Source organism: Pristiophorus japonicus, chromosome 7 (assembly GCF_044704955.1).
Source record: "Pristiophorus japonicus isolate sPriJap1 chromosome 7, sPriJap1.hap1, whole genome shotgun sequence".
Classification (NCBI taxonomy): domain Eukaryota; kingdom Metazoa; phylum Chordata; class Chondrichthyes; family Pristiophoridae; genus Pristiophorus; species Pristiophorus japonicus.
The window spans coordinates 88,773,914-88,799,607 of NC_091983.1; the positions used below are offsets into that span (position 1 = coordinate 88,773,914).

Genomic DNA, 25,694 nt, shown 5'->3' on the forward strand with positions numbered 1-25,694 from the left:
AGGCTAACCGATCTATAATTCCTGTTTTCTTTCTCCCTCCTTTTTTAAAAAGTGGTGTTACACTAGCTACCCTCCAGTCCATAGGACTGATCCAGAGTCGATAGACTGTTGGAAAATGATCACCAATGCATCCATTATTTCTAGGGCCACTTCCTTAAGTACTCTGGGATGCAGACTATCCGGCCCTGGGGATTTATCGGCCTTCAATCCCATTAATTTCCCTAACACAATTTCCTGACTAATAAGGATTTCCTTCAGTTCCTCCTTCTCACTAAATCCTCGGTCCCCGAATATTTCCAGAAGGTTATTCGTGTAGACAGAACCAAAGTATTTGTTCAATTGATCTGCCATTTCTTTGTTCCCCATTATAAATTCACCTGATTCTGACTGCAAAGGACCTATGTTTGTCTTCACTAATTTTTTCTCTTCACATATCTATAGAAGCTTTTTCAGTCAGTTTTTATGTTCCCTGCAAGCTCCCGTTCACACTCTATTTTCCTCCTCCTAATTAAACCCTTTGTCCTCCTCTGCTGAATTCTAAATTTCTCCCAGTCCTCAGGATTTTTTTGGCCAATTTATATGTCTCTTCCTTGGATTTAACACTATCCCTAATTTCCCTTGTTAGCCACAGTTGAGCCACCTTCCCCGTTTTATTTTTACTCCAGACAGGGATGTACAATTGTTGAAGTTCATCCATGTGATCTTTAAATGTTTGCCATTGCCTATCCACCATCAACCCTTTAAGTATCATTCGCCAGTCTATTCTAGCCAATTCACTTCTCATACCGTCGAAGTTACCTTTCCTTAAGCTCAGGACCCTAGTCTCTGAATTAACCATGTCACTCTCCATCTTAATAAAGAATTCTACCATATTATGGTCACTCTTCCCCAAGGGGCCTTGCACAACAAGATTGCTAATTAGTCCCTTCTCATTACACATCACCCAGTCTGAGATGGCCAGCCCTCGAGTTGGTTCCGCGACATATTGGTCTAGAAAACCATCCCTAATACACTCCAGGAAATCCTCCTCCACCATATTGCTACCAGTTTGGTTAGCCTAATCTATATGTAGATTAAAGTCGCCCTTGATAACTGCTGTACCTTTATTGTACGCATCCCTAATTTCTTGTTTGTTGCTGTCCCCAATCTCACTACTACTGTTTGGTGGTCGGTACACAACTCCCACTAGCGATTTCTACTCTTTGGTATTCCGCAGCTCTACCCATACAGATTCCACATCATCCAAGCTAATGTCCTTCCTTCCTCTTTAACCAGCAACGCTACCCCACTTCCTTTTCCTTTCTGTCTATCCTTCCTGAATGTCGAATACCCCTGGATGTTGAGTTCTCAGCCTTGGTCACCCTGGAGCCATGTCTCCGTAATCCCAATTATATCACATTCATTAATTGCTGCCTGTGCAGTTAATTCGTCCACCTTATTACGAATACTCCTCGCATTGAATCACAGAGCCTTCAGGCTTGTCTTTTTAACACACTTTGTCCTTTTAGAATTTTGCTGTAATGTGGCCCTTTTTGATTTTTGCCTTGGGTTTCTCTGCCCTCCACTTTTACTTTTCTTCTTTCTATCTTTTGCTTCTGTCCCCATCTTACTTCCCTCTGTCTCCCTGCATAGGTTCCCATCACCCTGCCATATTAGTTCAACCCTTCCCCAACAGCACTAGCAAACACTCCCACTAGGACATTGGTTCCGGTCCTGCCCAGGTGCAGACTGGCCGGTTTGTACTAGTCCCACCTCCCCCAAAACCGGTTCCAATGTCCCAGGAATTTGAATCCCTCCCTCCTGCACCACTCCTAAAGCCATGTATTCATCTTAGCTATCCTGCTATTTCTACTCTAAGTCTAATGTTTTAAATTTCTAAACCTAGTCAGGATAATTCTTTGGTGCTGCAGAAGTCAAAATCCAATGTGGTGTGATGCCGCACACGAATCCATTAGGCGAGAGCGTTGGTGCTCTTGATCTATTATTTACAAAGAAACTCCTTGCTCAAGTTTTCCCTGTACTTCAGCCTTCATTACAAGTTCATTTTTATTCTTGTCAAAACCCTATACTCAGTTTAATCAGGCTGATAGCACCTACACCCTGTCCAGTCTCGCTGCTTGGGATTTTTAAAAAAACTAGCATTCCTATCATAACACTGTCATTTGGAGACTCCCTGCGCTAATTTCTTAACTCTCCGCAAAGGTTTTCTGTGCGACCACAAACGCTGGCCTTAGTTAGTTTTTAGCAACTATTAGCTGTCCAAACTGGCTTAACTGGCCAAAACAAATGTAGGTGGCTGGTAATACTCCCTTTTGAAAAAAAAACTAAAAAAAATTCTAACTAACTCACTTACACTTGCGCAAATTAAATGTGCAGAATGGGGATTTTTAAGATACTCCAGAAAAATCAAGTTGCTCCAAAAAAAACGGAGCAACGCCTGGAGAAATTTGGGCCCAATGTAACAGCACATAGTGAGAGTATTGATGCAGACTCCACCCTGATCATATCTTACTTTATCTAGCATCATCCATCATCTACAATGCACAAGCCAGGAATGTGATGGAATACTCTCCACTTGCCTAGATGAGTGTAGCTCCAACAACACTCAAGAAGCTCAACACCTTCCAGGATAAAGCAGCCCACCAATCACCTTAAACACTAATTCCCTCCACCACAAGATGCTCTGCAGCAACTCACCAAGGCTTCTTCACCTCTCAAACCCACGACCTCTATCGCCTAGAAGGACAAGGGCAGCAGGCACATGGGGAACACCACCACCTCCAAGTTTCCCTCCAAGTCACACATCATCCTGACTTGAAAATTATATTGCCGTTCCTTCATTGTTGATGGGTCAAATTCCTGGAACACCCTCCCTAACAGCACTATGGAAGTACCTTTAAGCACACGGACTGCAATGGTTCAAGAAGGCAGCTCATCACCATCTTCTCAGGGCAATTAGGGATGGGTAGTAATGCTGACCATGCCAGTGACACCCACATCCCATGAATAAAAAATATAATTGGCTGACACAATGTAGAATTTAAAATTAACTTTTTCATCAAGATCAGCCTTGTTTATCCAATTGTGGACCAAATCCACTCCAATTAAAATAAACCACCACTTGAGTAAATTGTCCACACTGGAACCTTCCCATTAGCTTGAACATTTGTCATATGCATGTTCGAGTACTTCAATGATATTAGGAGAGTTGGTAACATTACATGACAGGTTTCTCAATTCATGTTGTTTTCAATAACACATTTGATATTCCAGAATCTGGAGTTCAGAGGATCAAAGGTTTTAATGTTAATGCTTGTTTACAGTACAACAAACCCATTCAAAATATTTTTGCAACTTCACTGTTAAATATCTTCTTCCTACACAGAGCTGCAAGAGTATCCCATACATAGTTTTTGAGTATGGAATGATTTGCCGTAGGGAGTAGTTGAGACAGAGACCACTGTACCTTCTAAAGAAAGATTAGGTAAATATTTGAAGCAGAGCATTTGAAGTAGACTATTGCCAGAGATCAGAACAGCAGGATTAGTTCTGGATTGCTCAAGCAAAGAGCCGGCACACACACACAATGGCCAAATGGCCTTTTTCTTTGCTGTAAACTTTTTGGCCACTATTTTCGCCACGATTGGGCGGCATTTTTTGGTGTGAAATCCTCCTTTTGCAACTTTGGCAAAAGTTTGTGTGCCGGCACCCACTGTCAGCGGCAGGTTTTTTTTGGCACTCGATGATGTCATAACTCGATCGGACGTCATTTTTGGCCGTCTTTTCACAGTTAAGTGATTTTCCCCGTGTGTGTTTTTTTTGAGGGGCGCAGTGGCCAAAAGCACCGCAAAAAAACCCCTTGTGTTAACTTAAGGAAATCGGCACGACGCACAAGATGACGTTAGAGCAAGGCAAAGAAGACAAATTAAAACAAAAATGCATGATTATTTTTTCACAGAGAACTCTGAAATTGGAGCAAAGGAAAAAGATTTTTCAGAGGGAACTATTTCATGGATTTTCATCTGTTGGCCCCCCTCCCCCCCCCTGCTGCAGTCTCTGGCCAAAAGGACTGCTCCCCATCCCCCCCGCTGCAACCCCAGGCCGAATGGCCCTCCTGCACCCGGTCCTGTTGCAACCCCAGGCTGTGGAACTTCAACTTGCAGGGGGAACGGGATCTGGAGCTATGGGGGGGCCATTCGGCCTGGTATTGCAGCAGGTACAGTGGGGAGAGCAGTCCTTTCTGGCCGGGGTTACAGTGGGAGAGTGGGCTTCAGCTGTCAGTGTGTCTCTGATTGCCCTGGCAACCTCAGCTTTTCGCGCATGCCCACAGAGTTTTGGACGCACACTTAAAGCTCCGCCCCCAGAAGTAACTGGGTAGTGCGGTGCCAAAATTAAATTTTACTTTGGGGAAAGTACGTTACTGTACGTGGGCACCAAAAATCGGCAAAGTGGAAAATAGGGGCCATATAGTCTATAAAGCATTAGGTTTTAATTTCTGGTGGCTAATATTATGAACACACCTGCTCCTCCTGGCCCCACAAAATATATTTTAGCACTTACCCTTTCTGTTGCAATGCCACATTTTATTGAGTGGAGCGTCCGTGGTAGATGCTCCACCCAATATCAGTTAAAATATAATTGGGGTCATATGTACACCATAGGACCCTGATTAATAGATTAATGAGGCTCCTGCTTCACTTAGATAGGCGCCTTGGCTGACAGTAGCGAGCCTCGAGAAAATGGTGGTTGAGCCGGAATGGGGCAGTATGTCCACCAGCATTTTAACTCCATGGCTACCCCATTAAAATCTCGCCCATCATCATTTTTTCTGGATCTTTCTATGTAATCTTTCTTGTTTGCCCTTCTGCCTTCCATGTCTCTTTTGCCCTTTCTGTCTTCCTTTGCCTTCTCTCTCTTTTATCAATGGGAAGTGGTTCGGTGAAGCTTATATCCAGGCCTGCAAGACGATAGTAGCACTGTCTTCTCAGGCTGCAGGTGTGGCTGGAGAGTGGGTAAAGGCCACATTTTGGGGTGATTCACAAAGGGGAACAACGGAGAGTGGGGTTCAGCCAGAGCCACTGATCAGCAGGTGGGTGTTGTAAGTAATTGCTGGAAGTTGGGGAAAGGGTTTGGACCAGAGGTAGCAGTATCAGGTGGTGGGATCAGGATGCTGACTGGGGGACAGGTACAGAGATGGCAGGAGGTGATTGCATTGGGTGGGAGTAAGGGCGAAGAAAAGCAAAGTGAACGGGTTGGCACACTAGAACATTGAACCACAGTGGCACCTACCTTAGAGATGCAAATTCTAGAAGATGTGAGGAATGAAAGGTAAGTACAACACAAGCATATTGGAAACTTGAAGCTTAAGCGTCTTATGATATGAACTTCCTATAAGCAAAGGAAAGGTGCACCTTATATAAAATGTAAATATATTTGTTGTGTTTTGGGATTTTCAAACATTTTTCATGCAAAGAATTATGATTTATATTGAAATACTGGTTTTATTTAAAGTGAGTTCACAAACGTTTAAAATTCAATTTTACACCATATGCTGGGAGCAATGTGACACAGAGGGGATTGGTATGTGAATAAGCTGACCCGAGAGGTAATTAGCAACCACTGAAATTGTTACCAGTAATGATCTGGGAGAATAATTAATTCATTATCTTGCTTCCGATAATTCCATTAGAAATTTACCCGAGGCTGGCAGGAAATGAATAAGCCTCCACCAGGGGGAGGTGGGTTGGTCGTCTGTTTAATTGGCAGTTCTATTGAACAACTCTTGGACAGGAAAGGGATCAAAGATTGACATAGGGAACAAAAGAAAAGTCATACCTGGAAGACAGGAGGAATGAAAGATAAGTACAACATAAGTATATTAGAAATTTAAAGTTCAGGGTCAGCTCCAACAAAAACTGCTGAGTGAGGCGGAAGGGGACATATCTTTAACAAAAAAAGTTCACCTCGGCTTAGACAGCTACTCAGGTTTCAGAGAAAAGGATTGTCTAAGAAACGTGAATGATATTTAGTACACTAAAAGAATCAGTTCGACATAATTTTCTTATTTATAAAGTGGGACTGAAGTTAAGCTGCATTAAGGTGAAATTTGTTTCAACTGTTAATCTGTATAATCACTGACTGACAGTGAAATAAAGCAATTTAATGATTTGCATCTGGCCTTGTTTCACTAAAGAGCGAATTAGTTTGCCTTTCAGAAGATTGGAGAAACATATGTCAGGGCATGTGCAAGGATCAGAATATCCAGTTCATTTAACAAGGTGGTCTCGCTGTGAGGGGTATGGGTCTGCTTACAGGACAGACTAATGATGCTAATTCAAGAGAATACCTAAGGCATACCCCACATTTGTAATAATATTATAGACAGATACAATTCATGTAGCATTGCTCCCTTTACTCAGAATGTGCATTCTTCTGAAAATATTAAAGGTGAAAATTGATTGTATGCTTTTTGAGAATATATTTACATTGTTAAGGAGTTAGCTTCAAAGTGTACCAGGTTTTAGTCAGATGTTGAAAGAACACATGAATTTTAGTTATTGCCACTCGTTCCCTATCAGGTCTCCTTGAAAGGATAGGCAGGTAAGCTGTTCCCAGGAGTCTTGAGATGGATGCCAGGAATTGCACAATTTTCTCTCTCCATGAGAATGCACCTTATCTCCACAATTTTCTCCTTTTCCCTCATGAAAGCATTCATTCTTTGCTGGTGATATGGTTCCATGCCAATCACTGTGTGGTGCTTCCCCCAAATGGCTATTATTCAAGTGTGAGCCAACAGTCAATTTTGTCATATATCCAACAATGGGGGCACCACACTCGAATCCAATCTTGTCTCACCCATTATCCACAGATATGCATTTTAAGCAGAGGGCTACTGAATAATTATTAGGAAAGGGAACCCCTGGATGATTTTCCTCTCTGCAATATGGGATCTAACAGAAATTGTAATCCCCCACTATTACGTAGGTGAAATCAACTAAGTTGGCAATAGATTGGTGATCGAACTGGAGACCTTCTTGATCCGCACGGCTGGGGTACTTATTGAACAAGCTTATTGAGGCATCTGGTGTGATGCCTTTAGGGTCACTTCATTAGGCCTGCCTGAGTTCAGGAAATCATTATGTGGAAATATCATGGTCGCAAACTCATTTCCTACAACGTTTGCAGAATTTAGTTCACAAGTGGGCTGTGCTGCTTGGCTGTATTTCAGTCAGCACACGGTACTTAGTTATTCACTTAAGGATAAAATCCATTCTGGAATTGTAACTGTGAACAAATTGATACCATTATAGATATTTTTGTTTATTTGTGCATAAAGCTTCGAACTGCAGTAATTACCTGTGTTTTTAAAGATTAAGGCAGTGTTATTTTGTCATTGTTTTGTATCAATTCCTATTTGGGGAACAGTCAATAAACACCTGCAGACTTTTTTCTAAAAAAAAAATCAGCATATTACTTTTATTTTTATATACACATTCATTGACCAATGTATATATTATTAAAACATTTGAAGGGCTGGAAATTCGGTTGAAGGTTTTTTAAGGCGCTAATGTTGGGCGGTGGCTAAATTTAGTGCCGGAAAATGGTTTGCGACGGCAGCCAAAAAATTCAGTGGTTGCGTCCTGACAGTTGAGTAGAGCACTAAGGGAAGTGTCCACACATCTCTTAGAGAGCTAGACCAGAAGAATCAGAACAAAACACACAAAAAAATTCCCTAAACATTAGTCACCCCAAATAAAGTTAAATCACAAAAAAAAACCTAGCAATCACACTTACCTCATGCAGTCATTCTTTCCCATAGTGCCCGGGACAGCTCTACACAGGAGCTTTCTCTGGCGGTGTCACTGTGGGGCGCCACGGATGCAGCGCAAACCAAATGTTGTATCCGTGTCACTACCAGGGGCATTGCACGCTGGCGCGATGCTCCCGGGCGATACTCCTCAGCGCCGCTGGTACTGGCACACTAAATTTGCGGAGCGGCGTGAATTCCGGCGCTCGGGGCTGCAAACCTTTCAGCGCCCCTGTGGCGCTATCCAAAAAAATTTCGAGCCCTTGGAATCAGATGTATTATGACATGATTACAAATTGCTGCGAAGTGCAAAAACTATAGAGCTGTAATAGTGGAGGATTTCAACTACCCTAATATTAATTGGGAAAAAAGTAGTGTGAATGGTACAGAGGGTGCGGAATTCCTAAAATGATTTCAGGAAAACCTCTTTAGCCAGTATGTAACAAGACCAACAAGGGAGGGGGCGGTTCTGAACTTGGTTTTGGGGAATGAAGAGGGGCAGGTGGAAGGGGCATCAGTGGGAGAGCATTTTGGTGCTAGTCATCATAATTCAGTAAGATTTAGGGTAGTTATGGAAAAGGACAAAGGTGGATTAAGAAAAAAAGTTCTCAAATGGGGAAAAGCCAATTTTGCTGAACTGAGATGGGATTCACCTAAAGTGGACTGGAAATGGCTATTTAAAGGTGAACTAGTGTCTGAGCAATGGGAGGCTTTCAAGGAGGAGATCCTGAGGGTACAGAGCAAGTATTTTCTCTTAAAGAAAAAGGGTGGGGCTAACAAATCTAGAGACCCCTGGATATCAAGGGACATTCAAGGTAAGATAAAGAAAAAAGAGGGAAGCTTATGACAAATACCGAGAAAGCAATACTGCAGAAACTCTGGAGGAGTATACAAAGTGCAGGGATGCAATTTTAAAAAAATCACGAAAGCAAAGAGAGAACATGAAAGAATGTTGCCAAGCAAAATTAGGGAAAACCCAAATATGTTTTATAAATACATTAAGAGCAAGAGGATAACTAGAGAAAGAATGGGGCCTATTAGAGATCATAAAAGAAATCTGTGTGTGGAGGTATGATTCTTAATAAATACTTTGCATCTGTTTTCACAAAAGAGAGAGGCGATGCAGACTTTGCAATGAGGGAGGAGTGTGAAATATTAGATGAGATAAACATAGCGAGAGAAGGAGAAGAGAAGGGGCTTAGCAGCTTTGAAAGTGGATAAATCCCTAGGACCGGATGAAATGTATCCCAAGCTGTTAAAAGAAGCAAAAGAGGAAATAGCTTAGGCTCTGAACATCATTTTCCAGTCCTCTCTGGTTACAGGTGTGTTGCCAGAGGACTGGAGGACTGCTAATGTTGTACCTTTGTTTAAAAAGGGAGAAAGGGATAGACTGAGTAATTACAGGCCAGTCAGCCTAACCTCAGTGGTAGGAAAATTATTGGAATAAGTCCTGAGGGGCAGGATAAATCTTCATTTAGAAAGACACGGATTAATCAAAGACAGTCAGCATGGATTTGTTAAGGGACGGTCATGTCTGACTAACCTGATTGAATTCTTCGAGGAGGTAACCAGGAGGGTCGATGAGGGCAGTGCGCATGATGTAGTGTATATGGATTTTAGCAAAGCTTTTGATAAGGTAATACATGGCAGACTGGTCACAAAAGTAAAAGCCCATAGGATCCAAGGCAAAGTGTAGAGGAACAAAGGGACCTTGCAGTGCAGATCTGCAGATCCCTGAAGGTAGCAGGCCCGGTAGATAAGGTGGTTAAGAAGGCATATGGAATACTTGCCTTTACTAGTTGAGGCATGGAATACAAGAGCAAGGAGGTTATGCTTGAACTGTATAAAACACTGGTTAGGCCGCAGCTGGAGTACTGTGTGCAGTTCTGGTCACCACATTACAGAAAGATGTGATTGCACTGCAAAGGGTGCAGAGGAGATTTACAAGAATGTTGCCTGGACTGGAGAATTTTGGCTATGAGGAAAGATTGGAGATGCTGGGTCTGTTTTCTTTGGACAGAGAAGGCTGAGAGGAGACCTGATTGAGGTGTATAAAATTATGAGGGGCATGGATAGAGTGAATAGGAAGGACCTGTTTCCTTTTGCAGATGAGTCAACAACCAGGGGGCATAGATTTAAAGTAATTGGGGGGAGATTTCGAGGAGATATGAGGGAAAATCTCTTCATGGGTGTCTGGAACTCACTGCCTGAAAAGGTGATAGAGGCAGAAACCCTCACCACATTTAAAAATATTTGGATATGCATTTAAAGTGCCATAACCTACAGGGCTACGGACCTAGAACTGGAAAGTGGGATTAGGCTGGATAACTCTTGATTGGCTGGCGTGGACACGATGGGCCGAAATGGCCTCCTTCCATGCTGTAAATTTCTATGATTCTATGACTATATGAGCAATGCAGAAGAACTTCCTGGGAAAAATTCTGAAGCAGCCAGAAATATTCCACACAAAATTTAAAACTCAGATGAACATCTTTTGGACAAAAAGCTAACTATTATGGTGCTAGCTACTTTAACTTTTCGGTAACTCAACGTAGGGTGGAATTGTTCTCAAAAATAATTTAGATAGTGAGGTTCCCTTGAACAATACCTCTGATAATAGTAGAGACAAATCTACATGCAACAAATAGCCCAGTGTATAACAGGAAAAGGAAAAATGTTTAATTTAAAACACCATTGAATGACATCATGTTAAATGATGTCAGCCAAGGCTCAGCATTTGCACTCTTGCCTCTGAGTCAGAAGGTTGTTGGTTCAAGTTCCACTCCAGAGACTTGAGCATGTAATCTAGGCTGATACTTCAGTGCAGTATTGAGGGACTGCTGCACTGTCGGAGGTGCTGTCTTTTGAATGAAATGTTATACCGAGGCTCAGATTGGAACATAGGAACAGGAGTAGGCCATTCAGCTCCTCAAGCGTATTGTGCCATTCAATGAGATCATGGCTGATCTGCATCTTAACTCCATCCACCTCCCTGGGCTCAGTATTCTATTATACCCTTGTCTAATTGAGTTAGTATCTATTGCTTTTTGTGGGAGAGAGTCCCATACTTCTACCACACTTTGCGTGAAGAACTGTTTCCTAACTACTCTCCTGAATGGCCCGGCTCTGATTTTAAGGTTACGTCCCCTTGTCCTAGACTCGCCCACCAGCGTAAAAAAATTCTCTCTGTCTACCCTATTAATTCTTTCCAAAATCCTAAAAAATTCAAATCGCCCTTCTATATTCCGGGGAATACAAATCTAGTTTATGTATTCTCACCTCATAATTTAACTCTTGGAGCCCTGGTAACATTCTGATAAATCTGCGCTGCACTCCTTCCAAAGGCAATATACCCTTTCTAAGGTGCAATGTCCAGAACTGTACAAAGTACTCTAGATGTGATCTAACTAGGGCTTTGTGTAGCTGTAGCAAAACTTACTCCACTTTATATCCTAGCCCTCCAGTTGTAAAGGTTAACATTCCATTAGCCTTTTTGATTATATTTCGTACCTGACCACTACAGTTTAGTAATCAGTGTACATGGACCACTGAATCTTTTGGATCGCCACTGTCCTGAGATTTTCAGCATTCTCAGTTGGATGTGAAAGATTCCATTGCACTTTTCGAAGAAGAACAAGGGAGTTCTGCCTTATGTCCTGACCAATTCTTATCCCTCAACCAACACCACTAAAAACAGATTATCTGGTCATTTATCTGAGTGCTATTTGTGGGACCTTGCTGTGCATAAATTGGCTACCACATTACCCTTCATTACAACAGTGACTATACTTCAAAATTAACTCGTTAGCCTTGAAGCACTTTGGGATGCCCTGAGCTCATGAAAGACGCTATATAAATGCAAGCTTTTTCTTCTTATCTAAGGTATTTAATAAAAGCTAATTAAGTATAAGTGGCATCGACACAGAAAGTAGACAGCAATTATTAGATGAGCAGAAAAATATGAAAAATGTATTAAAATACTTTGCATCTCAGTGGTTCCTACATATGGTCTCTAAGCTTTACATGCTACTTTTTTTTCCAATTGGCACCTAACTTACAGTTTTAGTATTTTCTGTTTCAGAGGTACAGCATTTTGTAGATACCTCATTCCAGGAAAAATCAGCACTCTGCAACCTAACTTAGAGGAAAAGAAAAACGTATTAAAGATTTCAAGAATTGCCTCAGCAACCACAGCGTTGAAATAGTGACACCAAAAATATCCCTACAATTGTCTATTTGTCAGTGAAATCCTCTTTGATTAAGCATTACTTCTTTAAATAATTAATATTAACTCATTAGTTTGACTAGTTATGTCACTGAAGTAGCTAATGTTTGATATTTTTTTACAAAGAGGTAGCGTCACCTTGCAAAGTTATTAGGGAAAAGCTTCTACTTTGTACTAACAAACATGATGAGTTAATATTACTTAATTTGAAAAGGGCAGTCCCATTCTAAAAATTATTTGTGTTATTTGCACCATGATTTACAGATTTTCCACCTTTTTTCCCTCCTCACAATATTAAGAATCATTCCTTAATCTAGCATTAAGCAAGTTAATTTTTAGGTAAGACTGTACAAATAGATTAACAGAGGAAGATTTTAGGTTGTACCACTTTTGCGGAAGATCACAACTAATTCAATGATCTACCACTTATGAGTTATGATGTGTTTCTCACAAGTGGTAAGAACGGTCTGTTGGATTGTTATTTTGCTTGGACTACATTTGAGCATTCATTGAAAATAGGAGTTTAAAAAAAAATTCTGATTTATCCACTGGAATTATTCAATATGGAGGATGGTGCACCATAACCTGTAATGTGCATTATGAGAAGGAGTTAAGTATATGTCTGATTTAAGTCTTCTTAGGCGGTCCCTCATATTGAGGATGACTTGCTTCCACACCAAAAAGGGATGAGTTCACAGGTGTTTCAATGAAGGACCCAATATTTCAGGTCGCGAACTATATGTTGAAGGGTGGAAGATGCCTGTGCGTGGATTTTTTTAACGTGTGGTGGCCGTTGCACCCCAGCAGAGTGAAAATAGCAACATACCACCTGGAACATTACAGAATAATTAAGGAGTTCTCATAATGTAAATAAATTATGAGATTTGTTATAGTTATTATCATATTCTGAAATTTATTTTCAATTTTTTCCCCCTCTAGTTAACCTTCTCCTTCCCATCGCTCCACCATTGGTTGCTATCCTTCAGCTGCCTAGCCCCATGTTTTGGAATTCTCTCCATAAACACCTTTATCTCTCCAACTTCCTTCTGTTCTATAAAGACCCTCCTTCAAGCCAACCTCTTTGAACAAGCTTTTGGTCATTCCTCTATATATCTCCTTCTTTGGCTGGCATTCATTCTTTTTAATTGTACCTCTGGAAAATGCTTTAGGATATCTTTCTACATCAAACAACAACAATTTACATTTATATATTATCTCTAACATAGTAAAACGTCCCAATGGGCTTAATTAAAGGTGATATATAAATTCAAATTGCTGTTGTTTCCAACATATTCATAACTTGTGCAGCTTATGTCATTGATCAAAATTTGCATAATTTTACAGAAAATAATTATTGGTCTTGTCATGTGATAGAAAGGGACAGTTGCTCCTCTGTCCATATTTCATCTACATTTACAACCTTGACAAATAAGCAGGACACTAGCAGGGATAGACTTCTTTAAATTTTAAAATCTCACAGAAGATGAATTTTTTTAGTGCTACCTCGAAATTATCTCATCAAGACAGGTGTCCTGATTTTTTCCAAACGTTATCATTATTTTAAATAAATGATCAGCTGACTATTTTTAAATAAATAGTATTTTTTAAAGAGAATAGTCTGACTTGTAAAAGTGCCAAACTCTTATTGTTTTAAGAAAAGGATGGGGATTTCAATTATTTTAGAGCAGCTTTGTCACTCTTGGTGATCCTACTGCCATTCTAAATACTACTATATTCTCGGCAGATCCTACATGTCCCCTGCCCTTTCCACCCTGCAGATCTCACAGAATTATCACTCAAAGCTAAAGTTGAAGTCTGTTATCTTGGTACGTAAAACATATAACAGTTGGGTTAAACTGGCATATAAAGGTCAGGTCTTAACCCTAGAATAATTAACAGTGAGAGGTGATGAATCTTCTCTGCTAGGAAGAAATTGGTTGGAAGAAATATAATTATAGTGCTCCGTAATTAATGGAATATTGTATGCTGCTCAGGAGTTGTAACAGAAATATCAGGGTATGTTCACATGTCAAGATGGGTTGATTCAAAGTCTGAAAGACAGAGTCAAGGCAGTTGAAAATGTAATGCCTAAATTCTTTAAAGTAAGACCTGTTCCCTCTGGCCCTGAAATTGTGAAACTTGACTCCCAACGTGGAGTCCCATTTGATGGAAGCGGACATTGGAGCCATTAGAGAAAGAGATGGAGAGGTTAGTGCATCAATTCACAGTACCTCCAATTTTCCAACCACTGATTTTAAGCTTTAATGCTTAAAACTGCTGGCTGGCATTCATTCTTTTTAATTGTACCTCTGCTGCTATAGAAAAATTTACACACACTAGAATCTGCTCCAATAATATACAATGGCCCGGAATTTGCAGTCACCAGCAAAGCAAATGAGTTCGTTGTTGGCCCCGAAGTATGCTTCACACAAGGATCTCGCGATCCCTGTGTTGGGAACTTTGGCTTTTCCAACCTTCAATTCAAATTAATGGAAGTTAGTGGGATCCCCTTGTGCGAACTGATGTGACGTTAACAGGCTGTCTAAGCAGCCAATCAAAATGCAAAACTCTCTCAGACAGCAAAAAAATTCTAACTTTTTAAAATGGTTAGAGAGAGCAAAACAAAATTTAGGGCTCTCACATTGGCAAACCTGAAATAAAGATGGACAAAATAAAAAAAAAAATGTAAACTTTTCTAAAGCGTAAATTTTTATTAAAATGGTCAAATTTCACACTCCACAAAATTACATTTGTTTAGCAGTAATAATGCTGTCAAAACCCCAGATACACCTAATCGCTTTGTGTCTAACTTTTAGCGGAGAATATAACAGTGTACTTATCGTGGAAGAGCCGAAGTTTGTCAGTTTCAATTATTTGGCTGATTACACAGATTGCCGGCTCTGTGAGTGGTTGGGGTTCTCAATCACTGACCATAACTTTGGAATTTCTGCAAACGCCTGCACAAGCAGCAAATCCCGAAGTTGCGGTCAGTTTCAAAGGCAGAATGATGGTGAACGCCCAACCAGAAATTCTGGGCTAATGACTAGGTAGAGCCTATTGCATGTGTACCTATATTAAATAATGTGTGAGGACTTGCGGAGCCAATAAAGCGACCATTAATCGATAGATGTAGATCAGTTCCTAAATCTAAGCTTGCAAGTTTTGTCTGCCAATCTTGTGGGACAAAAGAGCACTGTCAAATCTCACACAGCCCTATCAATACATTGTGTTAATGATAGCTATAAACAGTATCGAACTGTTAACAAGCAGGTAAGGTTGCACCTGTACAACAGACTTCCCTGGGGAACTGAATGCAGCCATACCATTTGAAAGAACTAAGGGTCAAGTTGTACAAGGGATAGATAAGGTAATTTACAATCTCAATCATGTTCAAGTAAATGGAAACATTGAGCAGGAGCACCTGCAAAAGCTGGAAAAGATTCCAGAGCATTCAGAAAAATATTGTCTTAAGTTACAGAAAGAGAAATGCAATTTTTTCAGACCCAAGTTACATATTCACTATGTTATGCAAGTTTTCAGACCAACCATAATTTACTTTCTGGATCATGTAAGATAATTTCTAAACTCACAACCAAGATGATTATCTGGCCTACGTGAAAAATATTTTAGTGTAGTTAAAATTAAAAGGTTTAACTCCAGCTGAAACCATTTGAAGATAATGAAGCTCATGTAAGCAACTGTAAATGTATCAGCCAACTAGAAATAATCCTGCTGTTACTCTGTATCATCCTTGGAAATGGGTGTATAAAGGATGACAGAAAGTCTGATTACACTGAAAATGCAGTTACTTTATTGTTAGTGCTACTATTCCAGATGTCCAGAGTATTAGTTCACAGAGTATGTGCTCACAGCTTCCAGCAAAACAGTTCGCTCCTTTGATTAACCTGAAAAAATTGTTCTCTTTTACTAAATGGTGTGATGTACATTAAAAGTATTATTCTACTTTGAAAGGTGAGGTGGGATGGCTTGCTTACATGCCAAGACTGAGAGATTTTCCTTATGGCATTGGTGATCACATCTTTTTATTCATATTAATTGAAACATTCTATTGTTGTAAAATCATCTCTCGAGTTGTTTCTTGCCAGTCAACGCTGAGACTTGTTTAAAAAGTAGCAATGGGACACAGATAAGTGGTCCCACATAAGAGATTGATGTGCAAAATCAAAGCACATGGTATTGGGGGTAATGTACTGGCGTGGATCGAGAATTGGTTGGCAGACAGGAAGCAGAGAGTCGGGATAAACGGGTCCTTTTCGGAATGGGAGGCAGTGACTAGTGGAGTGCCGCATGGTGCAGTGCTGGGACCCGAGTTCTTTACAATATACATTAATGATTTGGATGAAGGAATTGAGTGTAATATCTCCAAGTTTGCAGATGACACTAAACTGGGTGGTGGTGTGAGCTGTGAGGAGGATGCTAAGAGGCTGCAGGGTGATTTGGACAGGTTAGGAGAGTGGGCAAATGCATGGCAGATGCAGTATAATGTGGATAAATGTGAGGTTATCCACTTTGGTGGCAGAAACACGAGGGCAGAGTATTATCTGAATGGTGGCAGATTAGGAAAAGGGGAGGTGCAACGAGACCTGGGTGTCATGGTTCATCAGTCATTGAAAGTTGGCATGCAGGTACAGCAGACGGTGAAGAAGTCAAATGGCATGTTGGCCTTCATAGCTAGGGGATTTGAGTATAGGAGCAGGGAGGTCTTACTGCAATTGTACAGGGCCTTGGTGAGGCCTCACCTGGAATATTGTGTTCAGTTTTGGGCTCCTAATCTGAGGAAGGACATTCTTGCTATTGAAGGAGTGCAGCGAAGGTTCACCAGACTGATTCCAGGGATGGCTGGACTGACATATGAGGCGAGACTGGATCAACTAGGCCTTTATACAGTGGAGTTTAGAAGGATGAGAGGGGATCTCATAGAAACGTATAAGATTCTGACGGGACGGGACAGGTTAGATGCGGGAAGAATGTTCCCGATGTTGGGGAAGTCCAGAACCAGGGGACACAGTCTAAGGATAAGGGGTAAGTCATTTAGGACTGAGATGAGGAGAAACTTCTTCACTCAGAGAGTTGTTAACCTGTGGAATTTCCTGCCACAGAGAGTCGTTGATGCCAGTTCATTGGATATATTCAAGAGGAAGTTAGATATGGCCCTTACGGCTAAAGGGATCAAGGGGTATGGAGAGAAAGCAGGAAAGGGATACTGAGGTGAATGATCAGCCATGGTAATATTGAATGGTGGTGCAGGCTCGAAGGGCCGAATGGCCTACTCCTGCACCTATTTTCTATGTTTCTATGTTTCAGATAACAAAAGGCGGACATGGTACTTGATATAAATTGCAGAATTCTTCACTCTGGCTAGTTCAGGTAAAAAAAAGTAGAGGGAAGGAGAAGGCACAAAATGACTCATTGTAAGAATGATTAAGAAATGGAGTTCTTGTCTTATGAGGTGAATATAAACCATTAAACACTGAAGGGGCATTTGGGCCAACTTCAGTGAATGAGGTTGGTGCTTCAAGCAAGCAATCAGAAAATGATTTCTGGTTAATGGCCTCAGGCAATCTTGTGAAAACAAGACAACTAGAGATAAGGGAAATGATGACCCCACTGATAAGCACCTCGAAACATCTTTTCCACAGGTGAAATTCATGAGCAAATTGTAAATAATGAAAAACCCTTGAAAAATAATAATGGCCCATAATTTGCTGTCAAAATAACACTGCGGCTAATGGCGCTCACCGTTATTTATGCGCAAATGCTACAACTTCAGACGAGGGCAGATGAGTGGTTAAACGTGGAAATCCAAAAGCTGCTATCCATGATGCACCACTCCATCATTAGTTTTGCAAAAATGGCATTTCGCTGTCTGCCTCACCATTGAAATGCATTGATTGATGTAAAATTGTTGTATTTGAGCGGTAGACACGAACTAATCTTGTCACAAAGGGCTGGAAATTCCATTTTTGGTTGTAGCGATATTTTTCCAGTAAAAAATACCGCTATGACTCCGGAACCGCTACAAGGCCTAATATTCGGGATAAAATGCGCCCAGCGGTAAAAATTGACGTTGCACGAGGATTCGTGGTGCAAACCGCAAATTTTCTGCAACTTTTCTCCAAGGCTGATACCACTGCGAGTTGGGCCGAGGAAAGGGGGGAAAACACCAAAAAAAATTGCAAAAAACAAAAAATAAAAAATCAGAAAACATTCACAAGACACTTAACTATGGAATCGCTGCAAAATAATTAAAAAATAAAAACTTTAACTTACCTTTTTTGCAGGTCTTCATACCTACCGTGTTCCAAGGGCTGCAACGCAGGTTTTTCCCGGGCCTTTTTTTTCGTCCTATCTACGGGTGCGCTGCGAGCCAAATTTCTGGCGAAAGCGCTATTTCAAGTCTTGCACGCCAGCGGTCCGCTCCCCAGCAGTACTTAAAAACTGCCGGCACACGACTTCTCCGAATTTCCTGGTTCGCCGTTTTTCGCCCAAAACGGCGAAATATCGCCGAAAAACCGGGCGCAAGATTAGGGAATTTCAAGCTCAGAAGAGTCTTATGCATTTTAGTCTAAATACCCTTTTATCAACGTGATAATTGTTAATTACTGCCAAACAACCTCTCTGACACTGAAAATTAAGTATTAAAAGTATGAAGTCTCATTCCTTCAGGTATTAATTGTTGTTGTAGATTTCAAAAACATAAAATTAATTTTTACTTTAAACTTATCCATCCTGTCTCATTTTTCTATCTGTCTTAATCCAATCTTACGTTTCCTCTCTTTATTTCTCTTTCTATACCCGATTTGGCATTGAATTCTCCCACTCTAATTTATACTTTCTTCCTAGTCCTTGTGCTGTTAATTTCATAATCCTTCAATCTGATTAGTGAAGGAGATACACAATCGCTTGCCCTGTTCACACAGGTTCCACATACCCAGTCTCCCTCGCTGCGATGTTATCAGCTCGCACTTTCAGCAGCTTGCCACGTAAAACATTTAAAAATCTAAATGTGCAAGGATAGGTCCAACTAACGGCAGATACTGTTAGATTCACTCTTACAGCAAATTATGGCCCATTGTATAAATGTACTAATTAGCACAAGGTACTTATCGATAAACGAGGCCATTCAGCCCATCTTAAATCATACATCCAGAAAGGCCTATCTATCCAACAACATCGATCAATCCAACTCCTGAGACTTAAGCACATAATCTCGGCTGGCACTTGAGCGCAGCACAGAGTGAGTGCTTCATTGTCAGAAGTGCTGTTTTTAATGGAGTATTTTTTCGATATTAGTCGGTTTTGAGCTGGTCTATGTTCATGTTTGATGACTGGGTAAGAACTCACTGCATCTTATGCTATTTCAGCCCAATCATTTGTAAAGCTATTGTTGTGGGTAAAGTTATTAAATTTGTGATGTGCGACCATTGCTGATACAATACTTCATTGCACCGCGAGCCATGTTCTGAAAACTCCTATGTTTCAAGGTAATTTGTTAGGCAGCAAATTGTCTTTACTTGGCTAATTTCTGGCAATAATTTTATACTACTATAATTCCACAGGCTTTTCAAATCCACACAATTTAATAAAGAGAAGATTTCAGGTTAACTGATAACATCTAAATTCAACCATTTCATGGTGACCATATCTGAGGAGAGTAAAATGATGCTGAAGGAAACCAACTGGACAAGATCAGCAAAAGGATGAGGGCAAGTTGTGGGATTTACCTGTTCAACCTGGAACAATTGGAGAAATAAAACAGCTGTTTTTAACCTGACTGTAACATTTTTAGCATTCTTTTCTATAGAAATTTGAAACCTTTGAAATGGAGGAAAAGTTGGGAAGAATAGTGTTTATAAAACTCCTGCAGAATTCGAGGGTACCGAAAAGTAGGTGGTCAATTTTATACATAAAAATCAAAAAGGTATGCAGTTTATCATTGAATATATACATTTGGCTGTATACATTACCTGTGGCTATGCCATCAAAAAGTGACAGTACTCGAACGGGTTTTCTCTTCTCAGCAGCGATGGGTGCATACAACCTTGGTGGGTCCTGAAAATTTAAACAAATAAAAATATTAAAAGAATTTCAGAGAAATCCCTGGGCACACTAGATTACACTCGTGAATCTCTCATGGTCAAGTTAATTTCTTTATGAATTGCAAATAATTGGCTTTCTTTCTCTTTTTTGGAAATGTGAGGCAGAAATTTGCACAGACAGGTGTGATGGACAAACTCCATAACTAGATGTGGCCAGGGATGGTGTACCCTTGAGTTTCCGTCATCTCTATGAGGATCTAGTGTGTCATGGTGTCATACACAGGCCCAGGGAGCAGACGTCGTGTATTGCGTGAATTATGCCATCGTCCGTGGATCTCAGTTGAATTCTGTGATGGGCAGCTTATGAACATATAAATATAGAATAAAGGACAGGAAATTACCAAACCCATCATTTCAGCCTGTCCCAATCAGACCATCAATTCACCCCGAGTCACACACCTTCTGGGAGAAAGAAGGGTGAGAGGGTTTTATGGACTCTCATCACCCACACCCACTGGATGCGAGTGGCAAACACTTTGGCAAAAAAAACTCTGGATATTTCTTCTCCAGTCCCCGAAGGAAATCAAGCACACTCCAGGAATCTGCAGTAACTGATATCAAATAATTACAGCTAATCCTCACGTAACCTCTACAGCTCAGGATGTCTTCTGCTCTAAAGAATTTTTAAAGGCCTGTAACAGATCCATACTTACCGCACATTCTGGAAGTCTATTCCAGAAGGTCAATTTATCTCTGCGAGAAGAAATATTTAGTGGCATATAACCAAACTCACTGCTTTTTCATTCTGTATTGACGATTATGAGTCCTCTGCCACGTTGCTCAAATAATCAAACCACCTGAAGAGAATCTATTCCCTTCATATTTTAAAGATCTCAAAGTGAAAAAAGCCTTAGTACCTCAAGCCTCATCATCATAGGCAGTCCCTCGGAGTCGAGGATGACTTGCTTCCATTCTAAAAGTGAGTTCTCAGGTGACTGAGGAGTCCAATGCGAGAGTTACAGTCTCTGTCACAGGTGGGGCAAACAGTGGTTGAAGGAAAGGGTGGGTGGGGAACATGGGTTGACGCACGCTTCTTCGCTGTCTACGATTGGTTTCTGTTTGTTCTCGGCGATGGGACTCGAGGTGCTCAGCCCCTCCTGGATGCTCTTCCGCTATTTTGGATGGTCGTGGGCCAGGGATTCCCAGGAGTCAGTGGGGATGTTGCATTTTATCAAGGAGGCTTTGAGGGTGTCCTTGAAGCGTTTCCTCTGCCCACCTGGGGCTCGCTTGCCGTGTCGAAGCTCCACGTAGAGCGCTTGCTTTGGGAGTCTCGTGTCGGGCATGTGGACGATGTGGCCCAACCAATGGAGCTGGTCGAACGTGGTCAATGCTTCGATGCTGGAGATGTTGGCCTGAGTGAGAACACTGATGTTGGTGCGCCTATCCTCTGAAGGGATTTGCAGGATCTTGTGGAGGCAACGTTGGTGGTACTTATTATTAGGCGGGAAATTGTGTTAGGGAAATTGATGGGATTGAAGGCCGATAAATCCCCAGGGCCTGATAGTCTGCCATCCCAGAGTACTTAAGGAAGTGGCCATAGAAATAGTGAATGCATTAGTGATCATTTTCCAATAGTCTATCGACTCTGGAACAGTTCCTATGGACTGGAGGGTAGCTAATATAACACCACTTTTTAAAAAGGGAGGGAGCGAGAAAACAGGTAATTATAGATCAGTTAGCCTGACATCAGTAGTGGGGAAAATGTTGGAATCAATTATTAAAGATGAAATAGCAGCACATCTGGAAAGCAGTGACAGTATCGGTCCAAGTCAGCATGGATTTATGAAAGGGAAATCTTGCTCGACAAATCTTCTGGAATATTTTGAGGATGTAACTAGTAAAGTGGACAAAGAAGAACCAGTGGATGTGGTGTATTTGGACTTTCAAAAGGCTTTTGACAAGGTCCCACACAAGAGATTGGTGTACAAAATCAAAACATATGGTATTGGGGGTAAGGTACTGACCTGGATAGGGAACTGATTGGCAGGAAGCAGAGAGTCGGGATAAACAGGTCCTTTTCAGAATGGCAGACAGTGACTAGTGGAGTGCCACAGGGCTCAGTGCTGGGACCACAGCTCTTTACAATATACATTAATGATTTAGATAAAGGAATTGAGTGTAATATCTCCAAGTTTGCAGATGACACTAAACTGGGTGGCGATGTGAGCTGTGAGGAGGATGCTAAGAGGCTGCAGGGTGATTTGGACAGGTTCGGTGAGTGGGCAAATGCATTGCAGATGCAGTATAATGTGGATAAATGTGAGGTTATCCACTTTGGGGGCAAAAACACGAAGGCAGAATATTATCTGAATGGCGGCAGATTAGGAAAAGGGGAGATGCAACGAGACCTGGGTGTCATGGTTCATCAGTCATTGAAAGTTGGCATGCAGGTACAGCAGGCAGTAAAGTAGGCAAATGGTATGTTGGCCTTCATAGCTAGGGGATTTGAGTATAGGAGCAGGGAGGTCTTATTGCAGTTGTACAGGGCCTTGGTGAGCCCTCACCTGGAATATTGTGTTCAGTTTTGGTCTCCTAATCTGAAGAAGGACGTTCTTGCTATTGAGGGAGTGCAGCGGAGGTTCATCAGACTGATTCCCGGGATGGCTGGACTGACATATGAGGAGAGACTGGATCAACTGGGTCTGTCAACTAACAGAAGTTGACACAACCCTTAAAAAGCCGACAACTCAAGAAAAGTCTTGAACATGTGAAAACTAGTTACATTGAGCATAAAATCTGTTACGTCTATGACTTTTTCCAGTACTAAAGAAAGATCATCAACCTGAAATGTTAACTCTGTTTCTCTCTCCACAGATGCTGCCTGATCTGTTGAGTATTTCCAGCATTTTCTGTTTTTATTTCCTGACTTGTATTGGAGGAAGAAGAAATATGGCCGTGGGGGGGGTGGGAGGGGAGGTGATAGATGTGAATTTCCTTGGAGAATGTTGGAATTAACTGAGGGGAAGCAGAGAGAAATTATGCCAGTTTGCATGAGGGGAGCGAGATAAGCGTATGAGGGAGAAGGCAATCGAGGACTAAGATGATAGATTTAGATGAGGAAAGATGGGAGGAGGCTCAAGTGGAGCATAAACGGCGGCATGGACTGGTTGGGCCAAATGACCTATTTCTGTGCCATATATCCTAATTAATCCTATGTATTCTCAGTCCCACTCTTACTTGAGTCTGACTGCTATTGCACTAGACCAGTCTTCTCTCTCTTCTCAGTACACTTCCAGTACAAATGGCACAGATTTAGGTCTCTGTACTCCTGTTCTTGTCTACAGAATACTGAGGCCATCATCCCTACCACTAGCACAGGGAGTGGTGCGGAGAGGAGATAGTAATCCTGTCCTGTGCATTATCAGTTGGGTAGGACCCAGAGTTGGGAAGTGCAAACCTATCTGCACCGATTGACACTCCAAAACTTTGATGGTTGACATATATGCTGACCACTGTGCAAGTGCAAATTGTTAAGATTATTTTTATTGAATGAAATTAGGATATTTCCACGCCATAGGAGGCAGGATAATTTCAAATTTAGATTGTCTTGAGCCAAGAAGTCTGTTAGGTTGGCTGTATCATTATATAGGAACAGGAATTGGCCATTCAGCCCCTTGAGCCTCTTCCGCCATTCAATTAGATTATGGCTGATCTATATCTTAATTCCCTCTAACCGCCTTTGGTTCCACAACTCTTAATACCCTTACCCTAACATAAATCTATCCATCTCAGTTTTAAATTTTCAATTGACCCAGACTCAGCAGCAGTTTTAGTGGAGAGGGTTCCAGATTTCCACTGACCTTTGTGTGAAGAGGTGCTTCCTGACATCACCCCTGAACGGCTGAGCTCTGATGATAAGATTATGGCCTGGACTCACCCGCCAGAGGAAATGGTGTCTCTCCATCTACTTTATCAGATCCTTTAATCATCGCAAACACCTCAATTATGTTATATGTCGGCAGGTCTTTGAAAAGATAGCATTTGAAAATAATACTCACAAATTCCTGGTCATGGTTATTGGCAAAGAACTGTTGGAGCCGGATTGGCCAATCGTCTCTCCGCCTCAGCAGCCCAAAGATTCCTTTGTGATTGCACATATAACAGTTCCAGGGGTCTTCCTTAATAGCTGCCTGTGCAGCACCTGGTCCAACCAATAGGTCCACACATTCCACACAGAAGCACCTACATGAACAGAAAATAGAACATCATCTCCGTGTTTGGCGACAAGATTGAGACTGAGTGACAAGATTGTTGGACCCTGCAGCTGTAGGAGTAAATAAACTGCTGGCGCCAATACTTTCAGCAAAAGAATTTCAATGAAGGTTTTCTTAGTTATTTAAGAACAAGGCCAACATAATTGAAGTAATAAACTTATCACCCGACCCAAATCCACCCTCAGTATTAAAGTTTACCAACCCAGGAATATATGATGGGATCAGAGGTGCAGATATATGACACTTCTCAACAGTGAGACTGAATAACACCTAATTCCCATGAAAGCAGCAGGAAATTAGAAAATTTGAGAATTTCTGTTTTCTACTGAATGTATTACATTGCAATATGGCTTTGCACATATTAGTGTTGATTCTTACAAAATAATAATGTACTTTTAGCAAACGTTCTGTGCAGAACCAAACCTAACAATTGCTTGCAAATTACAGAGTGCTGTTATCATACAAATGCACATAACAAATTTCTCTGTCTGCTATTTTAACAGGGGCCACCTTTTGAAGCCACGGGTTGAATTTTCCTCTGTGCCAGATTTACTGGCAAAAGTGCGTCACAACTCCATTTCTACCTGCTGCTGTCACCATGGCACTTCTGATCCCATCATATATTCCTGGGTTGGTGAACTTTAATATGGAGGGTGGGTTTGGGTTGGGTGATAAGTTAAAATCTGAAAAATTTCAAAACCGACCCCAACCTGCCCACTGGTGGTTTTAACAGAGGTTACAGATAGTGCGGGGGGCGGGAGGGGGTGGTGGCAGGCAATCAATTGACTCTCAGTAGGCAGGTCAGTCAATAAAAGCTTTTAAGGAGGTTGTGGCCTCCATTTTAACATGCTTTTTATTTCCCGGGCCTCGGCAAATCTGGCAGGTGAAAGGAGCTGAGAAGAGCCAGATCCATCAGGTGAGGGCCTTTACAGCACTCCTTGTGGGCAAGGACAAGCAGGAGTGTTTCCTCCAGTGCCCACAAGCTTACCTGCTTCCCTTCTCGTGATCGGGTGACCCTCAACCTCCACGATCTCTGACCCCACTCTGTTCGACATGCTTTCCCCCGCTCCCCATAATCGGTAGATGCTTCCAACCACAATCTCTCACCCCCCTGAACATGAGCCCTCCCGACCACAATCTCTTTCCCCGAGTACAAGGCACCTCTCCCTGCGATCTCCCCCTCCCTCCCTCCTGCTCTCTGCTCCTCAGCTGCAGCCTTGTGCTTTCCCGCCAGCCAGCTTGGTGTAAACAAATTTAAAAGAATATCTGCAGGTCGACGAGGAAACCCGTACTTCTGGGTTTCCTGTCTGGAACTCCTCCCCCACCCG

General features: G+C 41.6%; 1 protein-coding gene across 2 annotated transcripts in view; it reads right to left on the reverse strand.

The window, feature by feature from the left end:
* Positions 1–25,694, reverse strand: part of dnmt3ab (DNA (cytosine-5-)-methyltransferase 3 alpha b) — a 725,841-nt gene that overhangs the window by 107,376 nt on the left and 592,771 nt on the right. For both annotated transcript variants that reach the window (XM_070885120.1, XM_070885118.1), the window contains 2 exons: positions 24,151–24,334; positions 20,021–20,105 (listed from right to left, as the gene is read on the reverse strand). In XM_070885120.1, the coding sequence (XP_070741221.1) occupies positions 20,021–20,105; positions 24,151–24,334 (269 nt within the window). The remainder of the gene's footprint in view (positions 1–20,020; positions 20,106–24,150; positions 24,335–25,694) is intronic.